Genomic DNA, 13,378 nt, shown 5'->3' with positions numbered 1-13,378 from the left:
TTTCATTATCTGACAGCTCACAGGACAGCATGGTGGTGTGTTTCCTGATTCGGTCTGGCTGTCCCTGAACACAGAGGAGAACTAGCCACTTTCAGGACTGCTGTGAGAGGAAAGGGCACCCTCTCTATACACTGCATTCCCTTGGGTGCCCCAAGGTCACACTTTCCAGGCACGCTGCTTCTGCGTGTGTGAGGGAACTCAGTGGCAGGCTAGGAAGGGCCCGGCACAAATCAGCCCACTGTGCCGTAGGTCCAGAGGCAGGTGGGCTTCAGGCCTTCTGCACAACAGCACAACTTCCCTGTTCCTGAGGGCCGTGGTAGGGGCACCTTTACCATCTAGATGTACCAAGGCAGTTTTGCAAAGATGCCCCCACCCCGCAGCTCTAACTCCTTTTGTGTGGAGCAACAGGAGCATCTGAGCACCTGTGACCCTCCCATGGCCTCTGCTGAACTGGATCCCTGCCCAAAGCGGAAGCTGTTATCACTCTGGTTTGCTAGTGTCATACCCTGACTGTCCTTGGCTTCCACGGAAGTCTATGGGCTCTCAGGAGTGACCTGCCCTGCCACAGCCATTCTCAGCAGGCTGTTGCTGGGCTGGAGGGGACAACAACTGCTCATTGTCCTGCTTCATATGCAAATGTGGACATACCTGTTAGATGGTGTACTCAAAAGTCCTGGACTTGAACGTTAATACAAAGGGTTCAAATTCAGCTTGTGTGTACTGAGCATCTCTTGTGTGCCAGGCCTGTCTTAGGGTGCTGCAGTCTAGCAGTGAGCAGGTAGGACCAAGTGCCTGTGCCCTTAGAGCTAGATGTGTGCGTGCATAATTTCCCATACTCAGGGTGTGGCTGGCCGCCTTTTAGGGAGTGGTTGTGGCTTCTGGGAAGAGGTTCCAATGGAGGCCCATATTTGGGCAGACCCTGTTTATAGAAACAGCCCTAAGTCCCTGGGAGGACAGTCTGGGGGGAGGAGTCCTCTGGGGTCAGGACAGAAAGGACAAGGGGGGTGGTAAGGGAAGGAGACCTGTTGCCTTGCAAGTATGCATCTAGCTGGAGAAACAAGAGAGGAAGGCACCTGATGCTGCTTGTGGGCTCTTCCCCCCACAGTGGGGGAGGCTCAAGAAGGATGTGCCACAGATGCCAGGACATCGGGCAGCAGGCAGCTCTGCCAGAGGGGCCTAGGAAGCCTTTACTCTAGCTTCCACCTGGGGAGCTGTTTTAGCTCAACCTTGTTGCATGAGGGACAGGAAAGTGCAAACTCGTGGATTTGGAAGCCCTGGCTCATTCTAAGAACCCTAAGGAGTTCTGCATGGTTTAAGGCTGCTGATGTATGCCGGGAACTAGACATGGGGTAGAAGGGCGGGGGCCACATCGTGACAGCCGTGAAGACTGCATTGAAGAGCTGGGACCCATCAGAGGGCTCCAGAAAGCACAGGAAGGTCTTAAGCGAGAAAGCTATGTGGCTTGACCTGTGTGTGCCTGAGGAAGAGTACCTGGGCAGAGATGGGGCAGAGAAGCGGTCAGGAAGCCCGTGCATTCATCCAGGTAAGAGATAGTAGTGAGGGCAGTGGGCTGGTGGGGAGGAGATGGACTACAGAGATGTTCAGGGAGACAACAGGAAAACAGGCTGCTGATATGGGGTAGGAGAACAGAGGCTGCCGGGCATTGTGGGAATGGGCATGAGAGACAAATAGGGCCAAGACCTCAAACAGGCTGGGCACTGAGCTTGGTGCCTGTCCACTGCTTCAGAAAAAGAGGGTAGGAGAAGCTGTGCTTACAGGAGGGAGTGCAAACTGAGCCAGAAGCGTAAAGAGGGAGGTGGGACAGCAGGAGCCGAAATCCTGTTTTTAAGAGAGAAACGCAGTTCACATGCTAGTGAGAAGGATCCAGCAAAGAAGGAAAAGGGGAAGACATTGCTCAGAGGTAATAGTTGCTGGTGCAGTTTCCTGAAGGAGTGAAAAAGATGGGATCCAGAGCACAGGAAGTGGGCGAAAACTGAGCTGGAGCGGGCTGCTGTACAAGTTTCTAGACCGTTCACGCAGGCCGCCTGACGGGCGTCAGCCGAAGGGCCTTTGTGTAGGTAGCCCACAGCTGACCCTGTCCTGCCCGCATCTCTGACGACTCTTCCACTGCCTTCCAAATAAAGCCAAAACATCTCAAGGGGACCTCCCTGTGACTGCCGCAGGACCCAACTTCAGCCCTTTCTGGAACGCCCCATGCCTTCACCATAGCCTGCGTCCTCAGTGCTGGGAACCGCTCTCCTCCGTCCTTCAGACCCCCAGTCGGACGGCCCCTCCTCCTAGAAGCCTGCCCTGCCCGCCTGGCCCAGCGCAGTGACGCTGCCTTCGCGGTAGGGACTGCGTGCAGCGCCCCCGTGTGGCAGAGGGCCGCAGCGGCGGCCGCGGCAGCCAAGATGGTGGAGTACCGGGCACCGCCCCTTCCGCCCAAGCGGGCGTCACACGAGGCTGGCTTAAAGGGGAAGTGAGTCAGTGTCCGCCGACCTGGCCGGCCGAGGCCCCAAGAGGCCCCGGCCCGGTGGCGCCTTCGGCGGCCATGGCTGGGGGCCCGGGCCCTGGGGACCCCGCGGCCCCCGGCGCCCAACACTTCTTGTATGAGGTGCCACCCTGGGTCATGTGCCGCTTCTACAAAGTGATGGACGCCCTGGAGCCCAGCGACTGGTGCCAGTTTGGTAGGTAGCGGCAGGCCTGGCTGGGGAGGGGCCGATAGTACGCGGGCCAGGTGCTCAGGGCTGACGCCCCCTGCCCCGCAGCCGCCCTTATTGTGCGTGACCAGACTGAGCTGCGGCTGTGTGAACGCTCCGGGCAGCGCACCGCCAGCGTCCTGTGGCCCTGGATCAACAGAAATGCCCGCGTGGCCGACCTCGTGCACATCCTCACGCACCTGCAGCTGCTCCGCGCCAGGGACATCATCTTGGCCTGTGAGCGTACAGCCCTGGGACCTGGGACACCCACCCTCACCAGCAGGAGGCCTCCCACAGGGCTCCTCCCCCTGCCAGGGCCTAAACATCCTTTCCTTCCTTAACGTCCCAGGGCAACCTCCCGTCCCCCTCCCACCCTCCAGCACCACCAACCCGAGAACCAGCGGCATCTCTGAACTCCCTGAAGCCAAGGCCCCTAGCCCCCGGAAGTCTCCGTCACCAGCTTCTACCCTCCTTTCTCCAGGTAAGAGAGCTCTGGTGTTGGGCTTGGTGGACCTGAGGAAAAGGCCACTTTGACCATGGCCATGGCTGTAGACCCTGCCGCTGGTCTCAGCCTGACCCTCACTGGTGTCTTTGTGAAGGTGTTCCCGGCTCCCAGACCCATTCTGGGCCTGAGTACAGCCCTGTCCCAAGCCCTGCTGCCCTACAGCCACCACCACCATCTCTAGCCTTTCCTTCTACCAAGGTAGGTGGGTCCTGCCCCTGGGAAGGTTCCAGACAAGAAATAAGAAACCAAACCCAGGGAGCCCCAGCCCACCCAGCGAGGTCAGCTGGGAGGCAGCTGGGGTGGGGGGAGCTTGTGGCCAGGGCTGAGGGGAAGAGACAGGACCTCACCTGGTTGGGATCTCTTTCCACAGCAGAGCCTAGAGAATCCGGTGTCCTTTCTACAAGGGACCCACCCCTCTCCATTCTGCTGGCCCCTCCATGAGATTTCCCAGGGCACCCACAACTTCTCAGAAGAGTTGAAGATCGGGGAGGGCGGCTTTGGATGTGTGTACCGGGCTGTACTGAGAAACACGGTGTATGCTGTGAAGAAACTGAAGGAGGTGAGTATAGTAGCATCCTGATGAGGGTCCTGGAAGGCGGACAGCAGACCATGACCTTTCTGGTCTTCCCACACAGCTCCTTCAGCTCTCTGATCCCCAGCTCAAGGTCCCCAGCCCCTTGGTTGTTCTGGGCCCAGGACAGATGGCGCTGGGAGTGGCCATCAAGCCTTGGCTGCAAGAGCCTCACGCTGCCCCCCCCCGCCCATTTTCCCTGGGGGCTACAGGAGGCAGACCTGGAGTGGACCACTGTGAAGCAGAGCTTCCTGACTGAAGTGGAGCAGCTGTCACGGTGAGCCTTGGGCGTCCCTCAAGGACCTAACACCATTTGGGGCCTAGCTCCCTCGGACCGAAGCCTGCCAGGGGCAGCCTAGCTGAGGGGCCAGCAGGGACTGCTCACCCCTGCAACAGCAAGACGGAAAGTGCAGTGGAGGCTGGGGGCCGGAGCACTTAGGCCTTACTTTCCCAAGCAGGTTTCGTCACCCAAACATCGTGGACTTTGCTGGCTACTGTGCTCAGAGTGGCTACTACTGCCTTGTGTACGGCTTCCTGCCCAACGGCTCCCTGGAAGACCGCCTCCACTTCCAGGTAGTCTTACCTGGCCTGCCATGCTTCCCCAGACCTGCAGTGTCTGGGTGGAGTGGGGCAGGAGCCTGGCTTTCGGCCTCCGTGAGTGGGTCCCACTGGCAGGCAGGGCCTGGGCTCAGGGTTCAGCCCAAGGTGGGTCACCATTTTCCATGGCCTCTCCCTAGCTGTTCCTGCATGCCCGGGAGCCTGGGCCATGGTGCCTCTAAAAAAGGGCTTACTGACTCACAGTAACCTGGTACAGGTTTCTCCCCTTTGCAAGCTGAGTAGCCGAAGGGTCTTGTTACTATTGCCCTTGAGGAAAGGCAGCAGTGGCAGCAGGCTGCGCTCTCTGGACCCACAGTTGGGCACCATCTAGTGAGGCTCCCAAAGACACAAGGGTGAACTGCACATCGTGTTGGGAGAAGAAGTGGGGAGAAAGCCTCCAATGATGTTCTGATCACCCTGGGGCAAATGAATGAACTTCAGGAACTGAGGACCACCAAATTCTACGATAAGTCCAAAAAGCATGTTCTTAGCCATTTTCCCAGCATGCCTTATGAAGCCATGGGAATAATTTAGTCTTGATTCTCTTGTGAACTAGCTCATGGAGATTTCACTCCTCATTTTCCAGAAGGGGAAACTAAGGCCTAGAGAGTGAAGTTCTTGTCCAGATCTCATGGTGACAGGAGGAGGGAGGGTTGGAGTCAAGGAACAGTGGCCCCCAGACTCCCCCGTGTCCTTTTGCTCCCTCTGCTGCTCCAGACCCAGGCCTGTTCTCTCGCCTGGCCTCAACGCCTGGACATCCTTTTGGGCACAGCTCGAGCAATTCAGTTTTTACATCAGGACAGCCCCAGCCTCATCCATGGAGATGTCAAGAGGTAAGGACAGGACACGGCCCGGCCTCTGAGTCCCCTGAGAGCTGCAGGAGTAGAATCTATGGCAAGGCAACGATGCTCCCAAACTTTCTACCAGCAGGGAGTCTGGTCCAGAGGAACCCCATCCTGAGTGTCCCTCATGAGAACAGGCCTGCCCTCTCCTGTTCAAGGCAGAGGCTGGGGACAGGGTGCAGCCCTAAGGCCTGGGCCATGAGAGCTGGAACCCAGGGTCACTGAGTACCTAGCATGGGACAGGTGTGGAAGCAGAGGCCAAGAACAGGCCCCACTGATATGTAGGTGCGTGGGTGCTCTGGGCGCTGCTTGCAGCCTCTGGAGTGGCTGGACTGTTCTAACCATACCAACCACTTTCTGTAGGCAGGGTGCAGTTTGGTGGCTCCAGGTCCAATTACATCAGGGCAAGGCAGTGTGGGAGGGGGCAGAGTGATCTGGGGCCAGGACTGGGCTGACATCCTTACCTTCTCCCCTAAGTTCCAACGTCCTTCTGGATGATAGACTGATGCCCAAACTAGGAGACTTTGGCCTGGCCCGTCTCAGCCGTTTTGCAGCAGCCAACCCTGGTCAAAGCAGCACCGTGGCCCGGACTCGGACGGTGCGCGGCACCCTGGCCTACCTGCCCGAAGAGTACATCAAGACTGGGAGGCTGGCCGTGGACACAGATACCTTCAGCTTTGGTGTGGTGAGCCACCGCCTCCTCTGCTGGCTGGAGGGGTGGAGAGCTGTGGCCAGGCCAGGACAGGAGGGCCTGGAGAATTCCATGTGGAGCCAGAGGCCAACCTGGCAGGAAGCTAATGGAGTTGTAGCTACAAGCTCCTCCCTCCCTGGGATAGGCCCCTTCCTTGGCCCTGCACCATATTTGATGTATGTCATTTTGCATTCTTGCTCTTCAAGTTGGTGCTCCAAACTGCCAGACTTCTGCCCCATGACATCTGGCTCTGTCCCTGCAGGGAGCCGATCCTGAGCTGCCTGTCCAAGGGCCAGGCCACTCCATCTACCCCACAAGCCACCTCTGCTTGCTCCCCTCCCCACCAAGGTTTGGGACAGCACCATCCCAGAAGCCACTGCTGTTCTCCATCTTGTTCTCTCTCCAGGTAATTCTGGAGACCCTGACTGGCCAGAGGGCTGTGAGGACGCATGGTGACAAGACCAAGTATCTGGTGAGCCTCCTGAGGCAGGGCAGGGAGAGGGGGGTCAGGGAGGTGTTGCTCCTGGCAACCAACAGGTGCAGCCTTGGAGAGTGGGTCTGGAAGCCAGCACCCCACAGAAACGAGCCTTTACTGCTGCTGACTCATCATTGAAAGTAGACAGGGCCCCAAACAGCTTCCTTTACCTTGCCGAGGAGAAACCTGTCTTTTTTTTGTAGATGCACCAGGCCTTTCCAGACCCCACCTGGGCTGGGAGGAGGGAAGGGGTGTCTCAGCAGGGTAGCCCCAGTGCTCTGGGACCAGAAGCTACAGTGAAAAACAGAGCGCGGGAGCCTGAGAGAGGCTGTGGCAAAGAATTGGGCAGACTCTGAGAAGCCTTCTTCTGGTCCCCACCGGGCACACTGCAGACAGACACTCCCTGTTGTGGAGGCAGGTCTGAGCTGCCCCCACCCCTGGATCCATGCTTCCTGTCTGCCTCCCCAGGGACTGGGGCAGGGCCAGGAGAAAAGCCCTGAGTTCTAGTTCCAGCTTGATGGCGGTGGTCTTGGAGCAAATCCCTGCATTTGCTGGGCCCCTTGCCCCGTGTGGAAACAGACACAACACCCGTGCTGCACTTAGATGCTTTCTGGGCCCAGAAGATGCTCGGTCAACCTTTGCTCTTCCCATTTTACCAACTGGTATACCTGCATCCACTTTGGCTCCTGGCTTGGGGTTGTTTCTGTCCACTACTGGGTCTGGGCCAGGAACCAGGGAGCCAGACAGGAACCTAACCTGCCTTCCTTCCCCTTCCACACCCATCAGCATATCCAACTGGGGCTATTCTCCATCACTGCCCCGGACTCCTGGGGGCTTCTTCTTTGGTCGTCTTTGCACCCTTCCCATTTGTTCTCTGTGCTGTGGCCAAACTAATCTTTCAACACTGTCAAAAGATCATGGAAACCTCTTTGCTTTCCCACTGTGTTTGGCGTGAAGGCCCGACGCCTGAATGTAGCCTCAGTTCCCCGGGTCTGGCCACCACCAGCCTGCTGCCTGTCCTCGGGGCTCCCTGCTGCCTGTCCTGGGACCTGCAAAGCCACCCCTCACTCAGGAGCTTCCTCCTGGTCTCATCTCAGAGCTCAAGGAGGCCTCCAGTCCTGTTTCTGACCTCAGGTGTCTCTCCGTGGTACACTCCCATTCTTGGTTCCGCCCTCTCTGGTCAATTCATGCTTTCAGATCCCCAGCTCAGGTACCGCTTACTCACGGGCCGCCACCCATTTCCCACTCCTTTTATAGGCTTGTCAGTGTTTCCTCTAGGGAGCTCACTCTCTGAAAGTGGGCACTGGCTATTCTGTTTGTCGCTGTATGCCTGTGGCCTGGGGCAGTGCTGGGCACACAGTGGGTGCTTCATCAACCCAAAGGAAAACCACAGGAGCCAGTGACCAAGGGCCTGGGAAATTCACCTGAAGGCACAGCCTCCCTAGCGGCCACCATGCTCACAGTTATCTGTCCCACAGAAAGACCTGGTTGAAGAAGAAGCTGAGGAGGCCGGGGTGTCCCTGAAAAGCACCCAGACCACGCTCCAGGAGGGCCTGGCCGCAGATGCCTGGGCTGCCCCAATTGCCACCCAGATCTACAGGAAGCGCCTGGACCCCAGGCCTGGGCTGTGCCCACCTGAGCTAGGCCTGGCCCTGGGCCAGCTGGCTTGCTGCTGCCTGCACCGTCGGGCTAAGAGGAGGCCCCCCATGACCCAGGTATCAGGGTGAGCAGGGAAAGACAGTATTAGAGGTATGTACTGCCCATGGGGACAGTGGCCTGCTGGAAACCCTGCATTTCTGGCGCTTCCCTGTAGTGAGCCAAACACACACAGCACCTGCCAGACCTTTTTCTGGAGACAGAGTCTTTGTACATTTCTGACTTAACCTTTGGTTCTTCCTGCAGTGGCGAGACTCCCCACTGAACCCCTCCTGGTATATAGAGAGTCAAAGGGCTTTTATTGCGCCCCCTTCTGGATGTGCCACACTACTGCATCTGCCTTTTTCTGTCCCATCCCTAGTCCCCACCTCTTGGCCTCTGATAGTTGAGAATAGAGAATCCCCATTTGAGGGCGGCAGGGCACAGAGATTCACTTTCTAGAGGACAGGGAAGCTATTGTCAGTCCTCAGCTTTGGGTGGCTGTATCTCAGTGCTCCTTGTGGGAGGGACAAAGGGGCAAGGGACAGAACTTTCCCAACTGCAGGGTGTACCAGCTTAAGGGTCCTCGGGGTTCCAGAGCCAGCTGTGTGGGGCCTGAGGTGGCAGCTCAAGCCTCAAGGTTATGACTGGTCTTCGTGGCCAAGCCTGGCCTGCCTGGGGGCAGAGGGGAGCCCCACCCAGGCCACTGTCCCTGAGAGCCCCTTTCTCCTCACAGGTGTACGAGAGGCTGGAGAAGCTTCAGGCAGCAGTGGCAGGGCCATCCCTAGAGCTAGAGGCTGGCAGCCGCAGCCCCCCTTCCCCACAGGAGAACTCCTACATGTCCAGCACCAGCAGTGCCAGCCCCTGGCAGCCCCTGGCATTACCCACAGGACCCCCGGCCCAGGCTCCAGAGCAGCTCCAGAAAGGCCCCAACCAGCCTGTGGAGAGTGATGAGAGTGTGTCTGATCTGTCTGCCGCCCTGCACTCCTGGCACCTGACCGCGAGCTGCCCTGCAGGCCCTGCCCTGCCAGATAGCCCTGGACAAGGGGCCGCCACATGGACCCCAGCACCCCTTGGGCAGGCCAGCTGTACTCAAGGGGGTCCCGCCCAAGAATTGACATGGGGGAACAGCCCAGAGCCCCGGTCCACAGCTGTAGAAGGTAGCTGGGGACAGGTGCCCAGGATAGGGACCAGGGACCTCCTTTGCCAGCAGTCCCCGTACTTCTCACCCCCAGCCTTCTGGGATGACAGAACAAGGCCTGCTGTTAGGTTCACACTCTGTCCCTAGAAAGCTCCAGGCCTCTGCCTTAGGGCAGGTGGCCAGCCTTAGAAAGGGGTGCGGATGATAGCTTGGTGCTGTCTCATCTCCCCAGGCCATGCCCCCCCAAGTGCCAGGAGCTCACTTCCTGAACGCTGTAAACAAGGACGGCTCTCTCTATTTGGGACCAGGTTCTTGGCCTACCTGGGAGCCTGGTTGTGGCACAGCCCTTTCTAGGCCTTGCCCTCAGGGCACTAAGGACTTCCATCCTGAAGGGGCAAGACACGAGACTGGGGCAGGGTGGGCAAGGGTGGCCAGAAGACTCCTGAGACCAGAAGTGTCAGTGAGGAGTTGCCAGGGACAATGGCCCCTGAAGCTAAGAGGGCACTCTCTCCACCCCAGGATCACTCCTGGGCAGCTCTACATCATCACGGCCACCACAGATTGTCATCAACCCGGCCCGACAGAAGATGGTGCAGAAGCTGGCCTTGTACGAGGATGGGGTCCTGGACAGCCTGCAGCTGCTGTCGTCAAGCTCCCTCCCAGGTACCCATGTGCTCTCTGCAGCTGGGTAGTCAGCCTCCAGGGCTGCTCAAGCACGCCTCCTTGTGCCAGCCCCAAACAGCACAGTGTGTTGTTTGTGGGGTTTTTTAGATTTTATTTTGCCCTGGCTGGTGTGGCTCAGTGGACTGAGTGCTGGCCTGTGAACCGAAAGGGCGCTGCTTTGATTCCCAGTCAGGGCACATGCCTGTGTTGTGGGCCAGGGCCCCAGTTAGCATGTGAGAGGCAACTGATTGATGTACCCCTCACACATCAGTGTTTCTCTTTCTCCTTCCCTTACCCTCTCTCGAAAAAAAATTTTTTAAAAATCGCTTTTGAAACATCAGTGTGCAAGAGGTACACCAATGAGTTGCGTCTGCACACCCCCAACCAGGGACCTTTTGGTTTGCAGGCTGGTGCTTGATCCACTGAGCCACACCAGCCAGAGTGAGTGTTTTTTTCTGACCATGCGCTGATGAGGCCCCTGCTCCCCAAGGGTGTGAGACAGCACAAAGGCAGGCCCCCCACCCGCCTCCTGTAGGAATGGCTAGAAGCCCAGGCTGCCCCCATGCCTCCCTCGGGAAATTGTTTATTCTGGGCAAAGCCCTATCCCGGCTTTCTCACTTTCTCCTGAAACAGTACCTTCCCTTAGTCTTAGGGTGCCAGTGCCCCTATCATGCTTCCAGCAAGCATTTTCCATTCCAGATGCTATTTGAAGAAGCTCTGCTTAGGAATGGAAACCTCTCATTCCAGAGAACACCCTGGGAGCTGAGGTGGAACCATGGTCCAGCCCTTGAACCACCCCTGCAGCAACCAAGGGGCCTCCCGATTTACTAACTGGCATTTCCTCCTCCTTCTGTAGGCCTGGAACACCAACACACGCGGGGCCCGGAAGAGAGTGATGAATTTCAGAGCTGATCTGTTCACCTGGGCAGATCCCCCAAACCCGGAAGTCAAAGTTCTCATGGTCAGAAGTTCTCATAGCACACAAACCCTCAGGAGCCCATGGGCAGTAGGGGCGGGAGCCCCAGCCCCACAGGAGAGACTAGCCCCTGTACTATACGGGAATGGGCACAGGCCGGGCTCAGTGCCCCCCAGGGCAGCTGCTGGAAACTGTCAGTAGGGCAGGACATCTCACAGGCCTTGCCTTCAGTCCAGCATTTGGGAGAGAGGAAAGCCGATATCGGCAGGGGAGTGTCGGGGAGGAATGCATGTCTGAAGGCTGCTGGCTGCACAGGCCGGAGAGGAGAGGTGAAGGGGACCATTGGTACAATGGGATATAGCGAGGAGCTGGTACCCCAAGAGCTAGGCAAGGCATTTGCAGCCCAGGCCTACCGCAGCTGCCCTTAACCTTTCTTTTTGAATTTTGCTCAAGCCCTAGGGGAAAGCGGGCACTCTGTAGAATAGAGCAGATGAGGCCCAGGGTCCTCCCAGCCGCTTGTAATGTGGACAAGAGAGTTGCGGCCATCCTATGGCTCAGTCCACTAGCAGAAGTGAGAGTCCTGAGATACCTCAGAGAGTTCCAGCAGTGCCCCCCTGCATCAGGCCAGTGTCAGTAGGCCTCATTGGGCAGCTGGAAGCTAGCCTAACATGATTGCCTGCTGGCCGGGCCACCCCTGGGTGCTACAGACAGCTACCAAACCAAGCCAGGCTCGGCATCAGGCCCAGGCACTGATTGTGACAGAAGGGCCACTTCCCAAGGTTGGCCTAAGCCTGAGTCCTGTGTTACCCAGACAGTGAGAAGCCCCAAGGCAAGAAGTCGGGAGCAAGGCAAAGAAGAAGGAAAAGGAAATTGAGACACCGTTTTAGAAACAAGGGAGGTTTCACGTAACGGTGTCTTCAAAAGTCAGCCCAGGCCTGCAGCATAGGCTTACAGTGACTTGTGTCCACGATCGGGAATCACACTACGTGCCTCACAAAGAAAGGCATTGGTGAAGTCCAAGTTGTACTGGAGTAATAAAAGCTTATGTTTCAATTTCTGATTCTACTCGTGGAGTTTGTTCCACTGAAAACCTCAAGCTTTTCCAATGCTTTTCAACTCAGGGTTCTTGACTGTCCAACCCAAAACAGACCCCCCCCCCACCCCGCCAAATCCCGTGAGGTTTTTGTTACCACTCCCTCAGTCCACAACACTACTACCCAACAGTTCTTGCATGGGCTGTTAAATTTTTCCTATATATTTTATGGGTTTTGATGCTATTGTAAATGGTATGTTTATGTCATTTTCTAATTGGCTGTTGATAGTATATAGGAATACATTTGGTTTTTGTCTGTTGGCTTTCTGTTCTGTGACCTTGCTTAAATTCACTTACTAGCTTTAGCAGCTTTTTCATAGATACACTGGGATAGTCTTTGTATACAAATCACTTCATCAGCAAATAAAGATAATTTTAGCACTTCTTTTCCAACCTGCCTTTTAGTTCTCTTTCTTGCCTTATAGCACTAGCAAGGGCCTCTGATCAGATGTTAAACAGAAGTGGTAAAAGTGGACATCCTTGCCTCGTTCCCAATTTTGGATGCAAAGTATTTTCTTTCACCATTAAGTATGATTGTCATACATGTGTTTTATCAATGTGATTAACCACAGCAGTTGATTTCAAATATTAAACCAACTTTTAATTCCCTAGATAAAAAAAAGTACTTCCTGATATGCGATTTGCTAATAGCTTGAGAACTTTTGTGTCTATTATTCATGGGAGATATTGATCTGTAGTTTCCTGGTAATATCTTTATCTGGTTTTGGTATCACGGCCTCAAAATAAATTGGAAAGTGTTTCCTTGTCTTATATTCTTAAAGGGCGTGTGTGTGCTTGGTGTGAACTTCTTTAAATGAAGGATTCAGCAGTGAAACCATGTGTACCTGGAGTTTTCTTTGTGGGAAGTTTTTAACTCCAAATTCAATTTCTTCAATTAGCTATTAGCCCATTCAGATTTTGCTTCTTCATGTGTCAATTTGTGTCTTTCAAGGAATTTGCCTGTTTCACCTAAATTGGGGTAAAGTTACCCTGGCTGGTGTGGCTCAGTGGATTGAGTGCCAGCCTGCGAACCAAAGAGTCACTGGTTCAATTCCCAGTCAGGGCACATGCCTGGGTTGGGGGCCAGGTCCCTAGTGTGGGGCACATGAGAGGCAACCGCACATTGATGTTTATCTCCCTATCTTCCTCTCTGCCTAAAAATAAATAAAATCTTTTTTAAAAAATTAATTAATTGGCATAAAGTTAGTAATCCCCCCTTACGATCCCTTTACACCTGCAGGTACCATAGTGACATCCCCCCTTCCATTCCTGATATTGGTAATTTATGGCTTTCCATTTTCTTCATTATCCTAGATAGCTTGTCAATTTTATCAAGCATTTCAAAGTACCAAATTTTGGTTTCATTGATTTTTTTCCTCCATTGTTTGCCTATTTTCTGTTTTGTTAATTTCTACTTGTTATCCTTTCCTTTAGTTCACTTATTTTGGAGTAATAAAAACTTATTTCAGGTTAGATTTGCTCACACCTTTCTCTGACATCTTAAAATGTAGCCTTAAAATAATTGGTTTTAAACTTTTCTTTTTCTAACA

At 55.3% G+C, this 13,378-nt stretch overlaps 1 protein-coding gene across 4 annotated transcripts; it reads left to right on the top strand.

The window, feature by feature from the left end:
- Positions 1-981: 981 nt before the first annotated feature.
- On the top strand, positions 982-11,788 carry IRAK1 (interleukin 1 receptor associated kinase 1). 4 transcript variants are annotated; one of them, XM_045845409.1, is made up of 15 exons: positions 982-1,543; positions 2,184-2,687; positions 2,769-2,936; positions 3,049-3,180; positions 3,299-3,402; positions 3,575-3,763; positions 3,988-4,052; positions 4,234-4,348; positions 5,090-5,205; positions 5,692-5,899; positions 6,312-6,377; positions 7,859-8,095; positions 8,752-9,175; positions 9,676-9,819; positions 10,676-10,870. In XM_045845409.1, exons 2-15 carry the CDS (start codon positions 2,552-2,554, stop codon positions 10,729-10,731), a joined length of 2,160 nt encoding a protein of 719 aa, XP_045701365.1. In that variant the 5' UTR covers positions 982-1,543; positions 2,184-2,551; the 3' UTR covers positions 10,732-10,870. The 4 variants fall into 4 exon arrangements, with proteins under 4 accessions (XP_045701365.1, XP_045701366.1, XP_045701364.1 ...); XM_045845410.1 differs by having other exon boundaries at positions 2,145-2,687; positions 3,578-3,763; XM_045845408.1 differs by having other exon boundaries at positions 2,145-2,687.
- The last annotated feature ends 1,590 nt before the right edge of the window (positions 11,789-13,378 follow it).

The sequence above is a fragment of the Phyllostomus hastatus genome, unplaced genomic scaffold, assembly GCF_019186645.2.
Source record: "Phyllostomus hastatus isolate PE091 unplaced genomic scaffold, TTU_PhHast_1.1 phas_contig_471, whole genome shotgun sequence".
Classification (NCBI taxonomy): Eukaryota; Metazoa; Chordata; class Mammalia; order Chiroptera; family Phyllostomidae; genus Phyllostomus; species Phyllostomus hastatus.
Note: the sequence above shows the minus strand (reverse complement) of the source record. Positions and strands in the feature narration are given on the sequence as shown.